Source organism: Prionailurus bengalensis, chromosome B2 (assembly GCF_016509475.1).
Source record: "Prionailurus bengalensis isolate Pbe53 chromosome B2, Fcat_Pben_1.1_paternal_pri, whole genome shotgun sequence".
NCBI classification, from domain to species: Eukaryota; Metazoa; Chordata; class Mammalia; order Carnivora; family Felidae; genus Prionailurus; species Prionailurus bengalensis.
The window spans coordinates 87,346,790-87,373,882 of record NC_057349.1 but is presented as its reverse complement, the minus strand read 5'-3'; the positions used below and the strand labels follow the sequence as shown (position 1 = coordinate 87,373,882).

Here is a 27,093-nt window from a genome sequence, read left to right as displayed (position 1 = left end):
AATTTACAGTAATGAGATTGTCATGAGTATTGAGTGAGCTGTTATTTTAAAAGGTTATTTTAAAAGCTGTTATTTGAAAATTTTTAAGGTAATTTTTTTTTGTTTTGTTTTGCAGAATATATTCTAAATTCCATCAAAAAAGAATGGAAGAACTAACTGAAGTTGGTCTTCAGAACTTTTTCATCCTTTTTCTACTCTTAGCAGCTGTTGCAGAAGTGGAAGATGTAGCAGGTCATGTGTTAGGCCTCCTGAATTTCCTCAAGCCTTCCTTTATAACATCTCCTCTCATTTGGAAGGGTCAAGTGGCCTTCCTCTTGATGTATATCCAGAAAAATCTGGACATTGGTGTTTTGGCTGAGAAATTTTCAGGTGCTTTTCGAGAGAAAGCAAAAGAATTCTTGGTATCTAAGAATGATGAAATGGGACAAAGACAGACTCTCTGGACCCTTCTTTCCATCTATATTGATGGTGTTCAAGAAGTGTTTGAGACTAGCCATTGCTTGCATCCTTCCCATGAAAAACTGCTTAATGATGGATTCAGTATGCTTCTGCGAGCTTGTCAAGAATCTGAACTTAGGATCGTGTTGAGCTTTCTACAAGCTGTTCTGGCCAGAATCAGGTACGTTTTCCAGTAAATACTCTAATTTATTGATTTATTTTATGTCATCACCTATGTTGATTCTATATTAAAATTTTCCTTTCGATACACTCATGAAATCCAAATGGAGAGAGAAGAGTTGGTTTTACTGCTATGTTGGCATAAGTAGTTTCCAAACTGTTACTTTGAACAGTAATTCTTTAAAAAGAAAGTTTATGTGCTAACACATAAAACTAAACTCCGAGCAGCTCTGGTGCAGTCCCCGAACTGCTTCTTTGCCCCTCCTTCCCTTTTTACCTTTGCTAAAGGAATAGTATTATCCAAAGGAGTGTTTCAGATAGTCTAAACAAGATCATGAGCTCAAATCTAAGGTGGCTTCTACTGAAACATTTGCATTTTGTGCCCTTAAGAAGAGTTTGACCACCCTGTACCATTAAAAAAAAAAGGTAAGCTTCTTTAAATTATTTTGCTGCAGAGTTCTAACCTCAACTGCATGAAATATTTCCAGGTAAAACAATTTATTCTGAGATTAAAATAAGATTTTTCTGTTGATAACACCAATCACCCATATAAAACAATGTTTTCAGATCCACTTAAATACTGCTTTCGTTTTACTCCACAGAAGTAAAATCGTTTCTCATAGAATCTTCCAGATTTTTTTCTTCTCATTTATAGGCTAAAAACACAAAACAGATGATCTTTGTTCTGCACCTGCCTTTTTTCACTTTTCTTTTTTTTTTTCTTCAGATCGAATAAATCTTTCGCCTTTCACTTAATATTTCTTTGGCAGCTTTCCATGTTAGTAGATGGATACCCATCTAATTCTTTTTAATGGCTACTTAGTGTTTCATTATATGGTTGTACCAAACTTTGTTTAACGAATACCATAGTAATGTCAATTTGTATTGTTTACCACTTTGTTATTTTAAAGTTTTATTTAACATCTTTATATGTGCCTTCTCTGTGTATTTGTGGAAGAATAGATTAATTTCTAAAAATGAATTGGTCTATGCGCATTTAAATGTAGATAGATGATACCAGATTTTCTACCCCCCCCCAAAAAAAAAACAAAAAAAAACTTGTGCCAACTTTTACACTCCCTAATAGTATATGAGAAAGCCTCCTTTCTCATTTTTAGATTAGCATATGGAGTATATTTAGAAAATATGCATTCTCAGATAAGAAATTAGATGCAGAAGTTTGTAAAAATGTTAATGGAAACTTGGTAATAGGAGAATGGGACTAATTTCAAAAGTTGGAGAGGCTTTAAAAATGTAAATAGGGGCGCCTGGGTGGCGCAGTCGGTTAAGCGTCCGACTTCAGGTCACGATCTCGCGGTCCGTGAGTTCGAGCCCCGCGTCAGGCTCTGGGCTGATAGCTCCGAGCCTGGAGCCTGTTTCCGATTCTGTCTCCCTCTCTCTCTGCCCCTCCCCCATTCATGCTCTGTCTCTCTCTGACCCAAAAAAAAAAAAAAAAAAAACGTTGAAAAATAAAAATGTAAATAAAAGTAAGAAAGTAAGAAATTTCTTCTTTATTTCTTTTTTGTTCACTAACTTCTTTTTGTCTTTAAGCTCCTACCTAGGACTTTTTTGGTTATTCTTTAAAAATGATAATTAGAAACACAAAAATAATTGTTGTATTCTTGAAAGACATACAGTATACAAATACTGTACTCATTTATTTCTTTGCCAACCTTGTCCTGCCTGTTTATAGATGAAGAAATGGAAACATGGACTTTTTGTGACTTACTAAAATAGGTTTCAGTATCACCACTCAGACTCTAACCAATCACAGCTACCTTCTTACATTACCGTTGTTAAAGTTTACAAATAACTAAACTGAAACTAACCAAACCATTATATATATATTTATAAATCATAAGCAGTTAAATGATTTACAAACTGTAAACCTTAAAGTGTTACGTATTCATATATATTTATGAGTGCTTTTAGCTGTTATTTTTGCTACTAAAAAAAAGGGGGATAGTGCTTTTTGTTCAGTTTGTTTTTATGTTTTTACAAGTTACGTATTTTTTAAATGAGTCATCAGATGGAAAAAATGATCACAAAGAGGTGTGGAGACAAGTAAATCATGTTTTATTTGCAGTAATTAAAAATTTTTCTTAATGTTTATTTATTTTTGAGAGAGTGAGACAGAGTGTGAGTGGGGGAGGGCCAGAGAGAGGGAGACACAGAATCTGAAGCAGGCCCAGGCTCTGAGCTGTCAGCACAGAGCCTGATGTGGGACTCGAACCACGAACCATGAGAACATGACCTGAGCTGAAGTCAGACACCTAACAGACTGAGCCACCCAGACGCCCCTATTTGCAGTAATTTATCTTTGATTTATTATCAACATTATTCCATCTAAATTTCATTTCTTAAAATAAAAACAAATTTTTGCTCTTTAAATTCAATTTAGTAAAAATCCTTTAGTATTAAAGCCAAAACTATTTCAAAATGTTGGAAAAATTCTGCTTGCAAGTATCTTATAAACTGTAATGCATCTCTGGTAATCATGGGCATTACTAGTCAAGTACAAAGGTAGGAATCAAGGGTGCATGTTGAAGATTATTGATTATATAAGGTGAAAGCAAGTGTACATTTATAAGTTTCTTTTAACTAGATCTCCTTTGGCTTTGTAGTCTGCTATCATCTAAACCAAGGCCGTTGATCTGTAGGACTAACCTATGAAAAAGACACAAATATATTTATGTTGATAACATTTAATTCCTTGCACACATACCTACTTTTAGTTTTGTTTTATAATGCTCAACTATGATTAAAAACAGTTGCTGTAAGTGACTGTGTAATCATATATCACTTCCATTGCCATAATTGTAGAACATTTTTAGCAGAGAGAAGAATGAGGTCAATGTGTTTGAGTAACAGTGAGTGGAGCATGCAGCTCCTGGGCGGCTCAGTCAGTTCAGTGTCTGATTCTTGATTTCGGTTCAGGTCATGATCTTACAATTTGTAGGATTGGGTCCTATGCTGACAGTGCAGAGCCTGGTTGAGATTCTCTCCCTCCCTCTCTCTTTGCCCCTCCCCCACTCACATTTTCTCTCAAAATAAATATTAAAAAAAAAAGTGCAGTAGTGTGGGGAATCTTCATTAAAGCTGTCATCATGTAGGTACTACCATCTTTTAATTTTCTGAAGCTTGCATTGTAATTTGCACACAGTTCTTCAGTGAGACTGATTAAAGTATATAATAAGAGGGACTGTGACTTGGATGGTTTTGTTTTATTTCATCAGTTTTAGAGCTTCCAAGGCAGATACCCTGAAGATGGACAGGCTTTTAGTTTCGGATCTTTGGGGAAAGAACCCCAGAGATCATTCAGGATTGTTAACTTAAAAAGAAAGAAGAAAGGGAGGCAGAGAGGGGAAACACAAGAAAAAGTCCTTTAGATATTTGATCATAGAGATGTGTTTGTTCCTACTTTCTTAATCCAAAATCTGGAACTTCTCTGAGGATCTTTTCATAGGAGCCTCCTAGGTATGCTATAATATTAGTATTACTTTTAATATTATTAAAAGGCTCAAAAATGTTTTGACAGTTGATAAAAACTAAAGCATAGGCTCCCTGCCCCCCTTTTAAGAACAGAGCTAAATTCTTTGAATTTTGGTTTAGATAAGGAAGATGGGTTACATAGATTGATGATATTTATTCCTGGCTGCATCCCTGACAAGAAAAAGAATGAAATACTTTACCTTAGCAATCTCTTCTGTTTTCAAATTCAGGTGGGAATAAGGTACCAGTCCTTGCATAAATGTGTGTGCAGGATGTGTGAGTGTGTATGTTGAACTGGGTAATAGTTTTATAACTGTATGACAGAGAAATTATAGGTAGGAAGGAACGAAGATCACTGATTAAAGGGAGAAGCGGCTCCCTCTAGGCTGTTAAGAAATAATAACTTCATATGCCACTTTCTGCTAACTGGAGCTGATGGCTCACCAGAGCATTCTTTATTGCTGATTAAGTAGCATTATGAAAATACTGACTTGGTTATGTTAACTAAATGCCTCCATGTTTAAAACTTCGAATGTCAAGCAGTTTTTAGCAGTCATCTTTAACATTTCACATTACCTTTCTGGAATCCCATTTCTGGTTCTCACTTGCTGTTATTTGAGGTTAATATAAAAATGGCAGCTTTCATTTGTGGAGTTAGGTGTAGCCAAAAGCTTTTCTTTAATTATATCCATTCATGCTGCTATAGTTAAGGGTCTGTCAGCATTTCCATTATAAACCTCCATTTTCAGGGTTTTATAACACAGCTATGAAAATTAGCTCTGGGCAAAAACTTGACATACAAGGCCTCATGAGATTCTCCCTCCTCCCATCCCCCTTTTTCATTTTTACTGAAGTAAGGGTGAGTGATTTCAAAATGCCTTTTGGCATCTGCAAATATCATTTGGAGTTTAAAAAGAAACAATAAATTTTCAGGCTTTGTACCTGTTTGTTCTACCACTTAAGGGAGGTTGTGGACTTATGAATTTAAGCCAAATGGATATTGATCAACTGACATCCTATTTTGTATTAAACAAGAGCCTGGTTGCAGAAGAGGTCTAAAGGCAGTTGAAAACTTGTCTCAAATGTTAAATTTTGAGACTACGAAATAATTCAGAAGGGATGGTTAGTTTCTTTTTGATATTCTGTGTGCTGAGTACAAGTCCTTAAAAGATTAAGCCTCTGTTTTCCTGGCTTCAAAATACATTTTGAGAATACATATATTTTTAAACCCTTTTTCTTCTTTTCCAGTGAGCCTAGAAGTTCATCTGTGTATTATGTATCAATTTTGACATTTGGGTTGGGGGGGGGAGTTGTGTATGCACGTTCATAGAACTGTGTTTATTATTCCCCTCAAATGTTTTTCTTGCTCAGTAGTTCTAGTTATTTTAACTTTTATTAGTGTGGTATCATTTATTCTAAAGAATTTTTTTTTTTAATCTGTGAGAGAATTGGGGTTGTCTAGGTAGGGAAGGAAGAAGTACAAGAGGAAATGTTCTCCTGAGGGACTGCTGGATGCCAAAAAATGCATATGAATTTTCAGGAAAAATAGAAAGGGTGCTTTTGACAGCATGCAGGCCTTTTCCTCCTTTTGTTATTGGGTTTTCTATTATTATGAGTGGTTACTGCTTATGTATGTATGATTTGATGCATGTTTTTGGCATTGTTCTAATAATTTGGGAGAGAGCACATGATTGTGTTTCATGGATATTTCTAGTTTTTATTTGAAAAATCAAATAGTTTTGTTGCTTACTAAAAGTGATCCATCTACCAGTTTTGGTTGCTTCTGAGAAAGCATAAGCATCTCAAGGGAAAGTAGTATAAATCTTAATATTTTGAGAGTATGTAAAAAGTTAATGATTTTTTCCATTATTAAATATTTTATTTATCTTTCAACTGAGATTTTAATATATATGATGAATTAGTATTTTACCTTAATATTAACTGTTTACTAGGCTTGAATTTTGCAAAGTATTTTCACTATAGCTTTTCATACATTTTATAAATTCATGCAGTTATAAAACTCAGTTTTGTGAACTTTTTTTCTGTTTTGCTAAAACATAGATTACTTAATTTTTCATACATAGGAATTAATATTTAAGTCATTTAGTCTGCAACTAGATCTGTTACATACACATGGATTCTCCTTACATAAGTACAAAATAATTCTTTTAAAATATTTTAAGGCAAAACTTATGTGTCCAAATCTCAACTTTATTCATTCTGCAATGAGGGTAATAGCACATACTTTTACTAGGTGTTTTGAGGATTAAATGCAATAATGAATATGAAGTTTTTGGCACAGAAAGTGTTCGATACATGTGAGCCATTGCTCTTATTGTCATTACTGTTGTTTTCAAAAGAACCCATAATCATTTCTATGTACTGCACTTTAAGCCTGGCAACCTCAGTAAACACATTCACATGCACGCATGTATGTACTTACACCTTGGATAGTTCTTAACTAATTCTGATATTGTACTTTTAACACAGTGGCCATTCAGTAAATGCATTTGGATGTGTAAATGAATCAGATTGCTTAAAAACAAAGTCCAGGTTGTAGGGAACATGAATATTGCCTAATAATTCTAGAACTGTTAAAAGTTGTGATTCTATATGTCTGAGATGCTAAGGAGCTGCTGTAGAAAAAGAAAACTAATTTCTTAAGGTAGAAATGTGATATATAAATATGTCCTTCCTTTCTCCATATACTCAGTTGATAGAAATTTTTTTAATGTTTTCATTCCTTTTTTATTCTCACTATTTCCTCCATTTTTAGACCATTATTAAGGTTTCCTACTCTGTGCCTCCAGTGCCTTCTGTCTTCAGACCATCTTTTTTTTTTTTTTTAACAGCTTAATTGAGATATGTTACTTATCATACAATTCACTTACTGGCCAGCTTTATTAAGATATAATTCACATACCATACAGTTAAATGGTTATTATATATCATGGTTATCATATATTTACATAGAGTTATACAGCCATCATCATAATTTTAGAACAGTTTGTCACCCCAGAAGGAAACACTGTACACATTAGCAGTCATTCTCCATTTTCCCCTACCCAACCTCCATCCTTAGCAACAACTAATCTACTTTATGTCTCTATAGATTTGCTTTTGCTGGACCTCTCATAAAAATGGGATCGCCCAACATGTAATCATTTGTAACTAGTTTCTTTCACTTAGAATAATGATTTTAAGGTATATCCATATTACCACATATATCAGTACTTTATTCCCTTTTATTGCCATATAATCCATTGTACCCACATTTATTTATCCATTCATCTCTTGATGGAGATTGGATTGTTCCCACTTTTGGGGTTCTGTGGATAATATTGCTATGAACATATGTATTAGCTTTTGTGTGGAAATGTTTTTCTCTTGGGTATATACTTAGGAATAGAATTGCTGGGTCATATGGTAACTCTGTTTAACCTTTTATGGAAATACTGAACCATTTCTAGTATACCATTTGATATTCCCACCAACAGGGTTTAAGGTTTGAAATCTGTCCACATCCACACCAGCACTTGTTGCTAAGTGTCTTTCTGATTGAAGTGATCTTAGTGGATGAGAGGTAACATCTCATTATAGTTTTGATTTGCATTTCGGGTGGCTAATGATATTGTGTGTTTTTCATGTGCTTATTGATCATGTGCCTATTGACTATTCTGTTTTCTTTAGAGACATATCTGTTTGGATCCTTTGCCCATTTTTAAATTGGGCTTTTTGTTAGTGAACTGTAAAGAATTTTTTATATGTTCTAGAGACAAGTCCTTCATCAGATAGGTGGTTTGCAAATATTTTCTCACATTCTGAGGGTTATCTTTCACTTTCTTGATGTTGTCCTTTGCAGCATAATTTTTTTTTTAATTTTAATGAAGTCCTATTTATTTTTCCTTGTGTTTGTGCTCATCTCATTTTTCCACATTTATCTTTTTAGAGAACAAGTGTATTTACGTCATTCTGTGTTTTAACACTGTTACTGACTGACATCCTGATAACCACAGAAAATTTCACAGTCCTTACCATGGTCTTCAGAGTCTTCCACAGTCTGGCTTTCCCACATTTGCAACTTTTTCTTGTGATTTCCCGGTTGTTTTAGTCAGATGGAACTACTAATTCTCAAGAATTCTCCAAATCTTTCTTACTTTTGTCTTTTCCTATCAGAACCAGTTGAGGGCTCAGGCCAGAACATAGTAGAGAAAGATCTGAGGACTGAATAAGCCGAAGTGAGGTGATAAACAATGATAAGAAAAGGGTTAAATCCAGGGAGTGAAAGTAATTGTCAAGATCAGAAGTCAAAAATGGTCAGTGCTGGTCATAGTAGGCATAGAGGTGGAGTAGCAGAGTACAGGAAAAGAAAAACAAAACAAATGATTTATTTAGAAGGATTTAGAAGGGTAAGGTAACTTCAGAAATTATTAGTAAATGAATGGATCAGAACTAGAGATGGAATCAGAAAGAATCGTACATGGGCATCATATATGGGAGAAGCCAGAATTCCAGGCAGTAGTGGACAATTCTACAGTAGCAAACTGTGCTTTTCTGTTTCTTTAAAAAAAAAAAAAAAAAAAAAAAAAATCTCTACACCAATGTGGTGCTCAGACTCACAACCCCAAGATCAAGAGTTACATGCTCTACCAACTGAGCCACCTAGGAACCCTGTGCTTTTCTGCTTCTAAAGGAACCCCTGTTGGTGTCTGAGAGTTGCTACTCTTGTTGCTGCACAAGGTAAAATTCAACTCCTCTATCACACTAGGTATAAAGCAAGTCTTTGATACCTATACATGGTGCCTACTGTAGTGGAAAGCAGAAGACACTGTGGACAGCACTGACATAGATGCTATACCTATTCAGAACATGGGCCATAATAATCTCTCAGTACGTGTTTATTTTCTTTATTTACCTTTTTCTCTTTTTATGTGAACAACATTATCCTTTCCTACTATCCTATCCTTTCCTATCCTATTTTAGAGAAAGAGCATGAGTAGGGGGGAGGGGCAGAGAGAAAGAGCATCTTAAGCAGGCTCCATGCTCAGCACAGAACCTGACAACAGGGCTCGACCCCAGTATCCTGGGATCATGACCTGAGCTGACATCAAAAATCAGACGTTTAACGAACTGAGACACACAGGTGCCCCAAGCTTCTCTTGAAATGTATGCTTGTCTATGTGTCCCTAATCTTGAATAATTTCTCTTCCTTTTGAACCTCCTTAACATTTTATCTCTAATATCCTTTAGTGCTTTCTACCTGTGCTGTAATTATTTTTAACAGAGGATACACATTCATTAAGCAAATTATTTTAAAAAACTCAACTAATATTTATGAGTGCCTGCTATGGGAGCAGACATTATTATAGGCACTTGTGGTACATTAGTAAAGCAGTTAAATGCAGCATATATGACATGTACTCATGTATTTATTACATGAAAGATGGACCATGAGAATAGAAAGGTACTTAGGTAAGTGTTTATTGAAACCATCATCTTTTTACCATTTAATATTTTACTATTTTAGTCATTCAGCATTATTTGATAATGATTTATACTTGTCCCCAACTTTTACTTGCTTATCTAATGATTCTTGCCAGTATCCACTTGAAAGTAGACAACAGTAATTGTGCAGCCAGGCTATGGGTTTAATGTATAATCTGTATTTCGCCTCCATGATTATTGCCTTCTCAAGCACCAGTGGGCAGAAAGGACCTCCAGGGAGATGACAAGAGTACATTCTTCTCAGTTAATTAAAAGGGCTTGGGTCTTATTGAAAAATTTTGTGTCTATTCTAGCTAAAATTTTTGTCCCACTTTTATTATTTTAACTATTGAATAGTTATCACCAAACTCTTCTCCCACTGAAATGTGTAAACAAGTGGAGTAATTGGGCCTTTGAGCTTTTGGCTTGCTTTTGAAATTTTGAGAAGCTCTCCATTGAGTCTGGATCTACAGGAACACCTCAAATCTAAAAGTAGATATCATCTGTATTTGGATTCGGTCAGAAGCAAGGTATTTAAAGAGGGAACTGAAATAATGGAGTGAGGGAATAATCAAACAAATATTTTAAGACAATACCCCAGGATGGAAAATTCCTGGCAGAGAGGGCCTCTTGAGTAACCACAGCACAACGTAGGAAAATAGACTCATAACAAGGCACGTATGTGTGAGATTCAGACTGCTGCACACAAAGAAAGGTACCAAAGTTTCTGTGACTTCTTAGTTTTCCCCCACTTTCCTTAGTCTTCTATTTTTTGTTTTTGCTGTGCCCCTAGTTTTTGATCTCCAGTTATAGGTCAGGTCTAATATTTAACACCAATTACCAATAATTATAAAATTAAAGTAAGAGATAAATAGAGCTTTATATTGGTCCCTCCCCCCCAAGATTATTCCTACTTTCAAGAAGTGGGTGAATGGAGTTTTATACTTCTTTTCTGATTAATAGTTCTCAAGGTTTGTAATAACTAAAAATCTGTTTTCTCTGGGATGAAACAGTAAATGTACCTCTCATAATTAGAAAAAAGAGGGACGGTAGAGATGGAAAAATAACACTATAAAACAGAAATTGGGGCAAAAAATGTTGGGACAAAAGGCAAGGACAAAAGAAATATACTCTGCAAAGGAAACATTTCATTATTTTGAAAGTAGATCAGCTCAGTTGTTCAGGGAATAGAAGTGCCATGATTATTTTCTGTACCAAGCACCAGAACATTTCTCTTTAGCAAATGGTAAATCAAAAGATGTTGGGTGAGGCGAAAGCTACTTTCCCCAATCTTATTTATGTCCCTGTGGTTCCTTGCCTGAACCCCACAGTTCACTATAGGTATTTGGACCACCCAGATCTTTGAAGCTTTAGATGAAATTCAGCAATGAGTTTGTAGGAAGACATTAGTACTGTGCACTTCCATGGCACCACACGGTGCTATGTTCTTAAACCAAAGACATGTTGTCATAATAAATATATTGAAGACTGGTACCTCTCATTTGTGATGCATTTGCTAAAGTTAATTCTTTTCCAACTATGGAATGGGTAAAAATATCTACAATTGTGATTTCAGTAAGTGGACCCAGTCTATAAAAACTCATTGAGATAAACTGCTGTTGCAGCTGTCATTTATAAAAGGGAGATCCTCAGAGGAAGTAATAATTTAAGCATTTACATCCAATAAATGTATAGTACAACAAGCTGCTAGACCTGTTTTTTAATGATGTGATGTGTCACTGAAGGAAAGAAATTGATCTCTTAATTATTCCATTAATTATTTTTGGATTAATAAGACCTCAGATGGCACTATAAATTGTGGAAAAAGTAGATTCGTTATAGTTTCAAAATATTCTCAGTTATCCCACCATCTTCTAGTAATTACCCTAAAGTTATTTTCTTTAAGATGTATTTTCTTGGAAACTGTCCGAGTACATTTTTGTTTTATGATACGAATTTACTACTTTTGCCACCATATGGACCATAAGGAACAATTCCTAAGCTTTCTCCATCTACCTCGTGGAGAAGGGTGAGTAATTTCTCGGTTTCAAAATTTATTTATATTTTAATAGAATTGAGAACAAATATAAGGAGTGAAACTAGCATTTGGAACTCTTAATTTCAATTGTTTCTTCTTTACCTTACAAGATATATATTTTTCTCTCTTTAGGATATCTCTTGTCAGATTTAAGGCTTATTTAAAATGAAAAGAAAGCTGGAGCAATTTTCTTTATTCCATTTCAGTCTCCTAAGGCCTATTTCCCCCTGGTGAGCTCATAGCAACAGGGGGGTTTAAGGGAATTCAGCTTTCTGCAAATTAATGTCTCACATCATGAAAATTCAGGACTTTTTTTTTTTTTTTTAATCTTGAAAAGTAATACAGTGAGTGCGAGTATTATTTCTTGCCAGCGGGTGGAAGATGAATGATTTTGTCACAGTTTTACTGCTTGATGAGCAGTGTCCTGAGGGTCAGGCTTAAGTCTGTGTCACTATGCTGCTCATTACTCTTGAGCTAAATAAGGGCTGATTGGATCTAAATTGCCTAGCACATGGGCCACAGATGAGCTCAGTGAGCAGGGGATGACCCGCTATTCAGTCTGGGAGTAACCCCGGCGTGCAAATGCAGCATTAGAACACCGTGGGAGAATGAGAGGCTACCGGCTGCTGCCAGCAAAAGAAATCGAAATGTAAAAACTCTTTGATGCTGTGATGTTAGAATTTGAAATGTAGGAAGTGACAGGTTGATGGTACTTATCAGCTTTGGCTGGATTAGAGAACAGTGTCATCTTGCTTATATAATGACAGAAGAATGAAGCCAGCAGCTAACTACTGTGCAGAGTAGAGCCTCTGCAGTTGCCACAGCCAGTCGTTGCTGCCTCCTGCTGGCAGCTTTCCTGGGAACCAGTAAAAGATAGGAGGAAAGAACCTCATCTGTACTCAATTTCCAGGAATTTGGGACTCTTTGGTGGTGAAAAGCTGCCAGTGGTAGAATGCAAAGAAAGGGTATTTTAGAGCATACTAAATAGTAAATTGTTTTAAAAAAAAAATACATCATTATTGGGAAATTGGTTGTTCCAGAATTTTCTAGTTAACCAAGAGTTAATCCATTTATGAAGTGAATCTACCCAGGGCAAGAAACCCCAGTATACTCTTCCTGGAATAGTGTTCTTTCAGGGAGCCTCAATTGGGTTGGTTGATCTCTCAATTATGTATTTTTATCAATAACAGCATTTTACTAACAACTCATCTTCAAAATCTAACAACAGACTACCAACCGCAGGGTTGGCACAGTTTGAAAGATACCTGATAAAAATACAAAGTGAAAACCACCCCTGATTATGTAGCTTATGTTGCATACATCTTCCCCTTCGGGTTGGGGTGGAGGAAACAGGTTTCTCTCACAAGTCAGATGATTTAAAAAAATAAAATCCACCCAAACCCTATAAGACCTCTTTTGTTTCATTTTATTCCTACAGTTATTACACATTTGTAATACAAAACTTAGAAAATGTATCCAAGTTTTTTTTAAGTTACTTAATCTTACCATGCTGAAAGAACTTGTTATTGTTGTGTCCTTCTAGATTTTTCCTATTCATATACATTTTTTAAACTAAAACTGGGGTTAAATACAGTGTAGTAACCTGGTATTTTCACTTTATGTATCATCAGTTGTTTATCAGTGACATGCACAGCATTATTTTGCTGGCTTCATAATATTCCATTGTGTGGATATACAGTAGTTTACCTGACCATTTCTTACTGGTGAAAATTTATACTATTTTGAATTTTTCACTAATAGATACAAAGCTTTGATTATGTTCTTTATGTGTATCTTGGCAGGGTTCTTGGGTACTGCTGTATAAACGGTGTATGGCTCAACTCCAAAGGTATCATTCATAACGTTATAAAATGAGGCTTTGATCTTCATGGACATGTTTGACTATATGTGGAAGAGATTTTTTTTTAATGATTTGGCTTAAAATATAGAATCCAATGGGGCACCTGGGTGGCTCAGTTTAAGTGTCTAGCTTTTGATTTCAGTTCAGGTCGTTATCTTTCGTGAGATCCAGTCCTGCATCGAGCTCTGTGCAGATAGCACAGAGCCTGCTTGGGTGTCTGTCTGTCTGTCTCTCTCTCTCTCTCTCTCTCTCTCTCTCTTTCTCTTTCTCTCAGGGGAGAACATGCCCCTGCTCGCTCACTCTCTCTTTCTCTCTCTCTCTCTCTCTCTCTCTCTCTCTCTCTCAAAATAAATAAACATTAAAAATAAAAATATAGAAATGTAGACAATTCGTTTTAAAAAGCTGAGAACTGTAGTTTAATTAAATTCAAGGTTTGTACATACATACACACACACACATAGTTACAACCTGCAGGAGCAAATTTTTAACTAGTAGAAAACCTGAAACTAGAAAAATCAACTTTTTCCCCCTATAGAACAAAACTGTGGTTCTGTATGTTGAAAACATATAGAAAACAGAAAGCAGAAAGCTTTTAGAGCGTGGGGGGCTTAAATGACAAGATAAAGAGTTAACTAACTTTCATCTCCCAGAATTTTAAAAAGGAATTTTCCCACACTTGTCTTTCCTATTTCCTTTAAGCAGTGTGCCTCCCTTGTCCCGTTGTTTACTATGAATATCAAATATAAAATAAAAGTTTTTATTTTAAATCTAAACCACTTGAAGCCTCTAGGAGATAATTTGTAATTCCTCTTTTATTTTCATACTATCAAAATTCATGCATCCTATAAAGGATGTAAATAATACAGAACTGTATGGTGTGGAAAATAAAAGTCATTCCCTTCCCCACAAAGGGAACCCCTCTTAACCCTTTAGAGAATATTCTTCTCAACTGTTGAGCTATTGCTTCTCCTTTTATGCACCCTGCCTCTTTTACAACCCCTTTAAGTGGGAAAGGTGGGATTATACCTTGGATGTTTCTGCACCTTCAGTTTTTTGATGAGAGATATCAAAGACATCTCTCTGCATGTGCACACACACACACACTCTGTATTAGACTGCAGAGTATCTCGTTGAATAGTAGACCTTACTCTGTTTAACCCCAGTGAACATTTAGGAGCTATACATAATTTTAAGTTAGCTTGGCTCTTGTACCTATCTGATTTTCCAAGATTCTCACTGAAAATTTGGGTTGTTCAGTTTATTTAATGCGGATATTAGCTGTAGTTCAATTTTGTGAGCTATTGGTATATCCAGTATCAAAACCAGCCTGGCACACTTCTATTTCCGTTATCTAATGTGTGTGAATCATATAATTAATATCTTTTGCTTATATATAGTAAGGTATATAACTGTGTTTTTCAAAAGATTGAAAGCGTGAATTTTAATCCTGATTGCCTTTTTCTTTCATTTTACTCTTCAAGTCATGTAATTTCTTTGAACCTCAATTTTTCTAATCTGTAAAATGTGTGTAATAATAGTTATTAAAGAGCTGGTTTGAAGAATAAAAGAGATATATCTCAAGTGTATAACACTGACAGAGCACCTAATAATGATTACTTTTGTTATCCTTATCGTTTGTCCATTGGTTTCATAGAAGTGAAGTGAAAGAATGTATATTACAAGTGAATTTAAGATAGCGTTTCCCGCTCTAAATTAAAACTTTTAGAGCTCCACTCTCAGTCCATTCAGTGTTATTCCATGAAAAGAATACTATTTATACTTACACTAAAAGCACAAATTACTTTCTTAGTCATGTTTCTCCCACACACATACCCTTTTTTTTTTGTGACTTTAGAATTTTGACTATCAAATCTGTGCCTGTGCAAGAAACAGAAATGACTGTCTTATTCAGTCAGCTCACCTTTACTGAGTGCCCAGCAAGTACCTGCTATGGTGGACTCTGTGCTGGTATTGAAGAAAATAGAGATGCATAAAATCAGATCATTGCTCTCAAGTGCCCCACAGTATAGTAGGGCACACATATAAACAAATAAAGAAATACACTGTGATCAATTGACAAATGTTGCGGAGACAATTCTTAAAACCCTTGTACATCACTTAGAGATTTTTCTCTGAGATTGTCCTACACAAAATAATGCATATGGCAATAAGCCAGTCACACTTTGCTGTATAGCTGACAGAGGGCAGATAGATATATTAGAAGGGAGATAAGTCTTTAGTAGCTTGTGCTTATGCAGATAGCAGTTCAAAAGTTTTTAAAGTTGTTTTAGACATCTTTAATATATTCCCGCCATCAATAATAAAAAATAATAAATAACTTAGCCACTTATAAATGTGTGTACGCACTTTAGTGATTTGTTAATTACAGCCATATCTCATTGATATATTTTTCTACGTTTCTTTCTCCTGACATCTACTTATTTTTCTTCTATTTCCATCCTCTGAAACCTTAATGTTTCCTTTTCCCCCCACCCTTTTCATGTGCTGTAAAACATAAACTTGTGAGCTTTTGAGGACAGTGTACTTTTGATAACTTAACATGACAAAATAGAATCCAAAACCAATAGGTAGTATTGCAGTGTGCATTTTTAAAAGTTTACGTAAATACTGTCATACCAGAGATGCTCCACACAGCCGTGCCACTTGCTTTTTTCTTTTAGTTTTATGCTTGAGATATACTGACAAAGAACATGTGCTTCAGGGAAATGAAGGATGTAGCCAAGAACAATAAATATTTTCGGTTCAGGAAATGGAGAATTCAGCACAGAATTGTGAAGGTACAGAAGACAGTTGTACACCTGGCCCAGGCAACCACCATTCCAGATTGAAATAAAATGATGATGAGCTGTGGGAGGAAGGCCTCCAGGAAAAAGTAGGGAAAGAAAAATTATTTTTCTAGTTCCAGAGGAGAGCAAAGCAATTTCATTATAAAATGACTTTTTCTTTGAAGAGCCTACAACCCCGAATGGGGATTGTTGTAATGACCTCTCACTAAGTAACCTTGTTTATCTTTTAATGTTAATTTGCCACAGCAAATCATATGTTAAACACATCAATCTTATAAATATCATGTATATTTCAAATATTTTGAAATTTGCATTTTACATTTCCGTCAGGATGTATGAAAGTTTTAAGGGTTTTATGTATGTAAGTGCCATAATCTTTTAAACATGTTACATACATACATATACGTGTATACGTACACACACAGTTAACTGTTTGTTTGTTTGTATTTATTTCCTAGGAGGAATTCCAATGTAATTCAGCAGATATTTTTTTTATCAATACTTTGTGTGTCTCAGGACTGTACTAATAAGTATTCTGGTGTACGTGAAAATGTATCCTGCACTAGAAAATGTGTAGACTCCAAATTTTTATTTACTTATTTACTTTGACTCCAAATATTTACATTTCTACCTTCATTCTTTTCTGAATTCTGAAATGCCTGGATCATTACTTTGACCCAATATATGTATGGAATTTCTTATATTCTGAAGACCATTCTTGTAAAATGGTAAGTGGGCTCCAGAATACAAGAAATTCCACATCTTGGGTCAAACTAATGGTCCAGCCTTTTCAGAATTACATTACAATGGAAGTTTTGTGATAAGATATAATCCTATCTAATTTCCCAGAAGGCAAGTGCATTTTGCCTAATTTGGAGATATTAAATATGGTTCAATCTTTCCATTATTTCCTTATGGACTGATATAGTCATGTTTTATCTTTTAGGATGTTACTCTGCATTTACCATTTAGCACAGTACTAGTAGGCACTAGGAACTTGTTTCATTTAAATATATAAACTTTTTAAAACTTGGGCAGATGTTTTCTTAGTCTGTTCAGGCTACCATAACAAAATACTACAGACTGATTGCATCACATAAACAACAGAAATTTATTCTCACAGTTCTGAAGGCTGAAAGTTTGAGACTGAGGTGCCAACATGATTGATTTTTAGTGAGAACTCTGTTCTTTGCTTTCAGAGAGGGCGCTGACTCTCACTCTGCACTCACATGATGTTCTCTCGTGCATAGATGGGGGAAAGGAGTCCTTTGGTTATCTCTTCCTATAAGGACATTAATTCTATTGGATCAGGGCCCCACCCTTATGACCTGTTTTAACCATAATTCCTTATAGTCTTCAGCTGTACTGGGGCTTCAATATATGAATTTGGGGGGAATTTAGTTTTCAGTCCATAACAGATGGGTTTATTTATTCCCATTGGAATGATGGCAGGGGCAGGGGGAGCAAAGAAGGCAGATTAAATTTTCATATATGTCATTTCTCTTTTTGTCTTTTATGGTTTTTATCCTAGAATCACTGAAGTTGGAGAATCCTTTATTCACTCTGTTGCTTCTTTCAATTCTTCTATTTATCTTAAATACAAAGTTTCCAAGTTAAGGAAATAGGCTAATATTGCTACATTGTTCATGTTAGCCTGTGGTCTTGCATATTAAGTATGTCCTGTATCTCCTCAAGTATTCATTAATACAGTATTTACATTTAGGAGAGACCATTGGCTTAAGAATAAATTTATATGAAGAAGCAAATTGAGGTTGAATGTGAAGTGATTGAAAGATCTTTTTGTGCCTAAATCAGCCCTAACTCCTGTGGGACCTCAGGTTGGCCCTCATATTTCAATTCTTTCATCTAAAAGATAAAGGGTTGGATTAGATTACTTCAGTGCTTCTAATTCTATCTGTAGAATTAGAATGCTTTAATATTTTTAGGTAAATTTGCTTTTCTTTTAAAGTTAATAAGTGAAATGGAAATATGTTTTACACAGCATGATTAAACTAAATTTTACTTAATTAGCTTTATTTTGTTATTTATGGTTTTTCCCCTGTTTTATGTAGCATGCACAAAGTAAAAATACAAAAAAGAATGACATGAAGGGAAGACTTTTCTTAGGTACCAACTTACAGTGCTACAAATATCACCTATTTTGACTTTGGCCAGTAGTTGGTGATTTTTAGTTATACCTCAAAGGCAATAATTAGGTAGTAAATACTGAGGTGGCTACTTTGTGCATGATTTTTTTTTTTTTTTAGATAGAGATATAAAATCCAAGTCATAGTTCATTACTAAACAGCATATTTGGGAGTGCTTGACTGTCTCAGTTGGAAGAGCATGCAACTTTTGATCTCAGCATTATAAGTTGAGCCCCATGTTGGGGGGGGGGTGTTGAGATTACTTAAATAAATAAGATGTAATAAAAATAAATAACAACTTATTTGATGAGGGATTCTTGCAGGCCAGGGACTTTAGGCAGTTTGACTTCTCACTTTCCAATGCTTTTGTGGGGAAGAAAGATTTGAAGAATTACAAATAAATTGTAACTAAGTAGGTTGGGTGAAGGGTAGATGAAAACCAGGCAAATATTTTTTGGATGCTTTATATGGACTTGCCCTCTTACCTGCTACAGGTAGGATGGGAGAGAGATACCAGATGATCTGTAGTTGTAGATACATAATTCTGCATGTAATATATTAAAAAAAAAATTAATGGGGTATTGCAATAATTCAGTAAATGGAATATTCAGTAACTTTTATTGAGCTCGACTAGTGCCAGATACCTCTTTGTGTACAAAAAACAAATAGACTCTACTTCAGGAAATTATTTTTAATAAACAATGACTGCAGTGTCACTCAAAGTGAAAATAAGTAGTGAATACCATCTTATGGCAATTCATCATCCATAGGAGAAAGAAGGAAGAAAAAAGATGGAATGAGAGGAATAGGAAAGATCTTTTGAAATAGGTGGCATTTGAACTGGGTATTGAAGGAGAAGTAGAATTTATACTTGTAATAAAGTAGGAGACTGCAGGAGGAAGGAAAGCAAAGGTCTCTTGAAGGAGGTGGGATATAAAAATGACAATCATATAACTCACTGAGGGAAAGGGAAGAAAAATGCTACAATAGAGAGTGATCTGGAAATTGGAGGGCGTTAAATGTGTTTTGGAACTGCTGAAGAAACTAGTCTGATAAAAGAAGAGGATATGTGCTTTAGCAAAAAGATGACCAGATTCTGAAGGGCTTTGAAATTAGGGCAGGAGTATATAGACCTGGCAGAGGAGGAAATCAAGTTCTAGTTTTAAGTAGAGGGACAACACAACAGCAGTGCTCTTCTCCCTCTACTGAATCACAAGCTTCTTGAGAAAAAAATCTTATCTCGTGCTTTCCTCTTAATTCCCTGCCTGAAATTTTCCTTGATTCCTTCTCTGTCTGGTAAGTTTATTTCCTTTCAGGTGTAAATGAAATACTGCAGTTTCCCCTGTGAAGAGTTTTCAGGCTCCCCAGGCAGAGCAAATGGCTTCCTCCTTATGTACCCTAAACATATTTGTATCACCCAGAGCATATATCGCTTGAAATGTCATCATCTTTATCCCCCTCCTTCACTAAAGTACTCTTTGAGGGCAGGGAATTTGTCTTATTAAAGTTTTATCTTCAGCACTACATACCCAGCTAAAGTACCTGACATACAGTGTTTCTTAGTCTTTGTTGAATGAATGAATGATAATTATATAAATGGTTCTGGCAGTAATATGCTTGATAAATTGAAAGGGAACTTAGGCAAAGAAACTAGGTACAAAACCATTGTGGAAAAAAAAAGATTAGTGATATGAAAATATGCATTTTTAAAAACTTTTTAGAGTTTATTTATTTTGAGAGAAGAGGGGAGGGACAAAGAGAGAGGGAGAGCGAGAATCCCAAGCAGACTCTGCACCATTAGCACAGAGTCTGATGCACGGCTCGATCTCACGAACCATGAGAACATGACCTGAGCCGAAATCAAGAGTCAGATGCTTAACCAGCTGAGCCACCAGGTGCTCCAAAAATGTATTTTAAAAACTAAAAATAATTCAATGAAATGCAATATGGTAGGAAAGAACATCAGTTTTGAAATCAGGACTGATTGATGAAATTAAAAAAAAAAAAAAAAAAGGGATCATCTTATGACCCAGGCTGGTGCTATTATAGTCAGGCAAGCAATTTTGAGCAGTTATGGGTATTTTATGTTTGTTTGGCGGCTTTTTCCAGACCGGTAAAATTTTTCGTTAATTCTGTCGTTTTGAGATTTCTCTCATTGGTGCTATTGATCTCATTACCCTAAAGATGTCCAAAAACTTTAATTTCATGTCTTTCTCTTTGCTATTTCAGCCATATAAATACAGAGGTTGGTAACTTTCCATCACTTTCATACACCTGTACATTTCTGTTCCGTATATAATGTTAATGTAATTTTGGAGGTTATAGTCCAAATATGAGGCTCATTTCTTAATTTTGATGCTCCTTCAGTAAGCTGACTGTATATTTGTTGTCTCTTCAATGAAAGTAGGTCCTCTTTGTCTCTGCACAGCATTAACTAATCCTTAGGGCAGAGAGATCTGACTGAGAATCTTCCTGTGATTGGAAGACTGGCATGAGTACTCTTGCCCCTAATCAACAAGTGACAGAGAGGGAGCTCCAGTGAGCCCTTACTTTATAGCTTCTGAGAGTACCCTTTTGAAATAGGGCAGTGACCTTTAACAGATGGTTAGGTTACAGTTGTGTGAGAATTTATCTTTTGTAGTTAATACTTTTCTTCCTGAACATAGATAGTTGTGATGAAGTTATGTTTCCAGGCTGTAAATACATCTTAATTTCTATGACTTACATGTCTTATACATTTAAGTATAACACATGGCATTAGACTGGAGACCTCTGTTCCCTGCTTCATATGCAAACATAATTGTCCAGTGGAGCACTTGATACCTTTAATGATCGTGCTCTGAATCCAGAAGTGATATGTTTCCAAGGCACGCTAATCAGAAGGAAACTTGATGTAATCATACACTCTGCTATAATTTACTTACAACTCTGAAAAATTCAATTATGGAAAGATGAGCGGAACATTTTCTTATCTTTTTGAGGGAGTTTGCCACAAACTTTGCTTACCTGTATGTGTAAAATAGTTTCCACAAATACTACATTTTTTTATTCTAGCTTAACCTGATGAGGTTTTCATCTGTGCAATAAATACACTAATTCTAAAGACTCTGTATATCTTATTTTGGCCTTTATTTGTCTTTAACTTAGAATTAAATTATATTTTATTTTTCAGTTAATGATGGGAAAGAAAGGACTCCAAGGAAGTATTAGCACAATTTAAAACTTTTAAGTTGCCTCTGTATTAAATCTTTAAAAAGAGTGATTTGAGATAACTGTTATTCTACCTAAAATCTAAAAGTGAGATAGTATCTAATTTTATGCCACCCTTGTACTTGAGTAAGTTTGACATGGTCCTGGTAATGATGTGCAGTGGTATCTTGTAGCTGTATTTATGTCACACTGAAAAATTTTATTCTGCTTATCCCTGCCCCGCTTTTGAAAACATCCAAATACTTCATTTTCTTTTGAGGCAAGTTAGAAGTGACACACTTAGAGGTTTTTTTTTCCCCCCTTCTGAGAGTATGCTTTGATAGGTGTATAGTCTGACCATTATTATAAAGATGATATCTGCAAAATCCACTGAATTTTTTTTGTCTTCTGTAAGATAAGAATATAAGAATATAAAACAATTTTATTTTATTATAATTCATTGTAAAAAAAGTATGTTAATGTAGTGTTTACATTGAAGCTTTTAGTTTTTGTTTGTTTTTTTTTTTAACAATTTAAGTCTCCTTTGGAAGATGTGAAGCAAAAAAAAATGTTTTCCTTTAATTTTACTGAAGGCGTAATCTGCATATACATGTGGGTGTTGGGAGAAACCAGTTTTGAAGATTCTCCAGCCACCTTTTTTTTTTCTTCTGTTAAATATGTTCTGTAAATTGTGCTTCTAGAAAGGTGGGGGTGGGGGGGGGAAGTGGTAAAAGGAAAGTAGAGGAATTAAAAATCATTCCAATAAAATGGTTTAATTTATGCCTCTGCAGTTAAGCAGTGCTCCTGGTTAACAGAAATACCCTTCAGCTACACAGGATTTTGGAGCGTTGGAGGGCACTCATTTGCACATAAATAGCCATTAACTGATAAATTCCCAGAGGTCTCCTGTTGCATGTTAGTGGTTCTGACCTACTTAGCTAGCTTAAATTTGTTTTACAGAATTATTATAATTCTATCCTTGGTACTTAAACTTTGTGATTAATGCATGCCTCACAATACAATTAAAGTATAATTACACAGTTTTGCAGTTTCCTATCGTGGTGTTATTATTACAAAGATCTGGATTTTGCAAATATTAGAAGAGTTAAGGTTTCGATATTTATCACTTTTGCTGTTATTATGTGATTATGTTAAATGGGACCCTTTTATGTCTGAAGAATAGATCAGAGAGGTGAATCATTACATGTAGCATTTGTTAGCTTGGAAGTGATTGGGTCAGTTAATGTGTGGTCACTTTGGCATGCTGTCTAGATTGTCAAATCCCAGGCACCTTTGCTTACATTTTTCAAATGTTTTTGAAATGTGGTAGATTCTTTACACCATTTTCTTTCAAAAGTGATGTTGGGGTAAATGTTGAGAAGCAGTAGAAAAACACCAGTCTGGGACTTGGTAGATCCGAATTCTTATGCTGACACTTCCTGCTTAGTTATGCAAAAGAACTCCTGTGCCTAAGGGTCTGCGTCCTCATCTGTGAAATGAGTAGTTCCAGACTAGAAGGGGTTGGCAAGCTAAGGTGCTGCTGACCGACTCTGGCCCCTGGCCGGTTTTTGTACAGCCATTGCGCTAAGAATAGTTTTTGTATGTTTAATATTTGTAAATAGCAAGAATATATGATGCTGTGTATGGCCTGCAAAGCCTAAATATTTATTTAAAAATTTGCCAGCTCCCTGACTAGCAAGAGTTCCTCTCAGCTGTTGGCACTCAACATTAAATTATCTGTCGGTTCTTTTTAAATGCTGTTGTTTATATATACCCTTGCACATGTGTTTTGGGTTTCATTTCTTTCATGTTTACTATTCAGTCATCTGTGACGGGACACCCAGTAGTACCTGGCCTCTTCATGCCGGTGACACATCTAGTTAGTATTCTGTTAAATTTGGGAGTGGTGGCTGCTTTCCAAAGCTTTATATCTCAAAATTTAGATTCCTATTAAAGGGAATTTTCAGCAAAATAAGATAGTAAGGTTCAGTTCTAATTTGAAAGGTGGGTGGAGAAGAAATGCTTATTTTGAAATACTTAACACTCTCACTTTGGAACTTTTTAAAAAAGTTGTGATCTGATTTATGGAAAACTTAGAAATAAATGTTAAATAATATTCCAATGAATGTTAGAAAGCTTTTCTATACATTATTTTGAATGTCACTCTTGGCCAATATATGATTTGTAGCACAGTGAGGTTTGATACCGCCCCCCCAACCCCCGTGTCATTGAATGTGGAAATGTGGGCCACTGTTACAGCTTTGATGCATTTGAGTGGTAACCACCTGCTACATATGTATGGAGGAATTCAGCATCGTATACTGTTTGCTCGTTAATTTGCATTAAAGATAATGAGCTAAGTAATTTTAAACCATTTTTATGTGATACCGTGAGGGAAAATTTGGGCCTTTCAAGAAAAAAAAAAAACCCGATGGTCAGAAACAGAAGCTGCTTCATCACATATCTCCAAAGAGAAAATGGTTACCCTGTGATAATCAGTCCAATGAATTCAGAAATTCATTGATTGTCCCAGCTCTGGGTAGATTAGGTAGAGACTTGCTCCAAGGAGTGGAATTTATGAAATGTTTGCTGCATCCAGCAAGCGGAGCCGCTATAATACAGCTGCCTCCTCAGTGGTTTGCTTTGATCCTGTGGAATGAAAGGACAGGAGGATCAGCTCAGGTCTAAATGAGATTACAGCTGGTTCTGCCGTTTAACTGGTCTATTGCCAACTAGTGTGGCTTTGCACGTCCTAAGGGGTTTACAACAGAAACTGTTTATTGAGTATCATCGGTTTACTCAACACAAGCAGGCTAATCCTTCCCAGCCTCAGCACGTTGTGGAATTGTGCAGGAGCCAACCCAGAAGCTGGTGTAGCCAGACCCTCTAGAGCCTTTGTTTCGTTCTATATTGATTTTTACCTGAGTTAAAGACAGTAAAAAAAAAAAAAAATAAAACCAATAACCAGCCTTATTGTGAGCAAAAGGTTAATCTTACCTAAAATCTTACAAAAAGCATCTGTTAACCCTAGAAGGGACAACCTTCTTCTTCTTCTTCTTTTTTTTTTTTTTGCCTTTCTAGTCAAGTGGGATTTTCTAGTTTCAAATTTTGAAGAACAAGATAAGAAAAACAGCTTAAAAGATCTTGCTAAGGCATTCTAAGTTAAATGCTTAAGTCTCTTCTAGTAGTACTATAACAAATGGCTTTGTGAATGGAATATAGGATGATTTGTTTCTATATAGCATGTTTTTGGTTTATATCCATTTTGCACACTGCAATTGTTTTTTTGATGTGGAAAACAAATACATGAAAATATGGCTGGAAACCTTTTACTTAAGGAAAAGAACTCACTGCCAAGGTTAATGTCCAATAGTCATTTTGTCTGATGATCCCTTGATTAGTAGTCTCTTTAATGAATAAAGACTGGTGATTAGGAGCATTGTAAAGATATACCTGTTCTAAATAATCCTATGTGTGTTTAAGTTTTGTTTTACTATTATATACTTTTTTAAACCTTTAGGTGTAAAGATTTAATTATTACAGCATCCTCTGTAGGGCTTATAGTGGAAAATGATCTAGTTAGATCAGGGTTTTAATTCCATTTCCATTACATACTGATCAAGTTATTTAACCTCTCTGAGTCCATATTTTCATCACCAAACTAGAGGTGATATTTTTAACATTGCAGTAACTAATCAAATTAGAAAATAGTAGACAGTAACATTGAGTTAATCACATTAGTCAAGCTACAATCAGGCTACTGTAGTTGCTCAGAAGCCCAAAGGCATTGAAAATTCTATACATAGGATCCCTCCCTTGATGCTAGAAATGATATTTAAAAGTTGTATTACAGTCATCATGACAGCCTTGCTATGTATCTATAGATTGGAAACACCCATCGTCATCTTTAAAGGTGTATGATCTCAGGCAGGTGGATAGAGAGGTTGTGAGATAAATATTCTTCCCTTTGATAACAGCGGTAGCTCCTGGAGAAGCCATGAGTATGAATCTAGCCTACTTTATAATTTCTAGGAAGGCCTGAATAGTAAACTATTATTTAGGATAGGTGGGTGAGCCATGTATTTATGACCCTTCCTACTTGAGTGATTGATTACTTGGTGGCTTCATGCACAGCAATAGATGTATAAATACTGTCAGCTGTATTAAGTGCTAAGTAAAAGACAAAGGTAGATTCTTTAAGGAGAGTTCAATGGTCTCTCAGTTTACTTTCTCCTAATTGGCTATGAACATGTATCATCAGTTATATGTAAGGACAAAATGTTACTATGGAAACACTTGGAAGCTTTCTAAATGTACTATGTGATGGAATCAGCTAAGACTGATGTTTATCTTAAACATGTAGCTTGTCCAATATTTAAACCTAATGGACAAGATGTGTACCAGTTGAAAATGTAATATTTATCCAATCATTTCTATTCTATCAAGCCTGGCTCTAAAGCAATAGGTTGCACTCATGGAGTAATAAATTTTTAGTGCATTTGGAGATAAAGGCTATTGGTGGTGATTGCTTAAACTCTTTTTGCTCAATCATCTGAATGGTGCAAATCAAAGCATTTTGTCAGACTGTGAGAAGTTTCACCTAGATATTGCTTCCCACACACGCAGGTCACCATATAAATTACGCTCACGGTTTTACAGCATAGCTGGTGCTGGAAGTTAAATTGATGCCCAGTGGTGGAACTCGTAAAACATTTTCCTGTTAACACGACCAGGCAGAGTTGACATTGTTGATGGTGGGTTCGATCTAATAAACTATGGTTCTAACAGTGATTTTTACTATGTTTCAGAGGTGATGATGATGCAAGTTTAGTGATCCAACAGTTCTTCCTGAACGACAGAAAATTAGCTCTCCTGTCTGTATTACCAAATGCTGAGAAGAGTAGGAGTAGGGGGTGATTGGAGCCTAATATAACCTCATGTTCTGAAAGATGATGAATTATAGGAGCAAACTCCTTAATACAGTGCATACATTCTACACGAAGAAAAATACTGATTTTTTTCTCAAAAGAATGTGTTCTATATCATCTGTTGGAAATCTGGAAATAACATTATTACCTTGTTATTCAAATATGTAGGCTGTGCTCTCCCTTCGGAATCTTTTACACAGATGCTTTTAAGCTGATCATCATTTTTAAACCCAAAGCAGTTTCAGATTTGGTTACCTTTTTGTTTCTTCCTCTGTGTTATCTAAAGTTACTTTCCTATAAGATGTAAACTGTATCATGGGTTTTTTAATTGTGAACCACGGAAGCAATCTAAATGCTTTTTCTTATAGGGGTAAATTCCACAGGTTAATTTTCTTCTATTACAAACGATGGGATCTGTTTTAAAATTTATTTTGAAGTATTTCTTCTTTGGTCATAAAGCTGTATGAAGCTTTGGTCATAAAACTTCATCTTTTTCTTGTTTGAAGTAAGTTGGTTTTTCTCTTTTCTA

At 35.2% G+C, this 27,093-nt stretch overlaps 1 protein-coding gene across 1 annotated transcript in view; it reads left to right on the top strand.

Moving 5' to 3' along the window:
* The window catches only part of MMS22L (MMS22 like, DNA repair protein), a 133,868-nt gene that overhangs the window by 49,309 nt on the left and 57,466 nt on the right, over window positions 1-27,093 (top strand). The window contains exon 14 of the mRNA XM_043591973.1: window positions 116-619. Coding sequence (XP_043447908.1) covers window positions 116-619 — 504 coding nt within the window. The remainder of the gene's footprint in view (window positions 1-115; window positions 620-27,093) is intronic.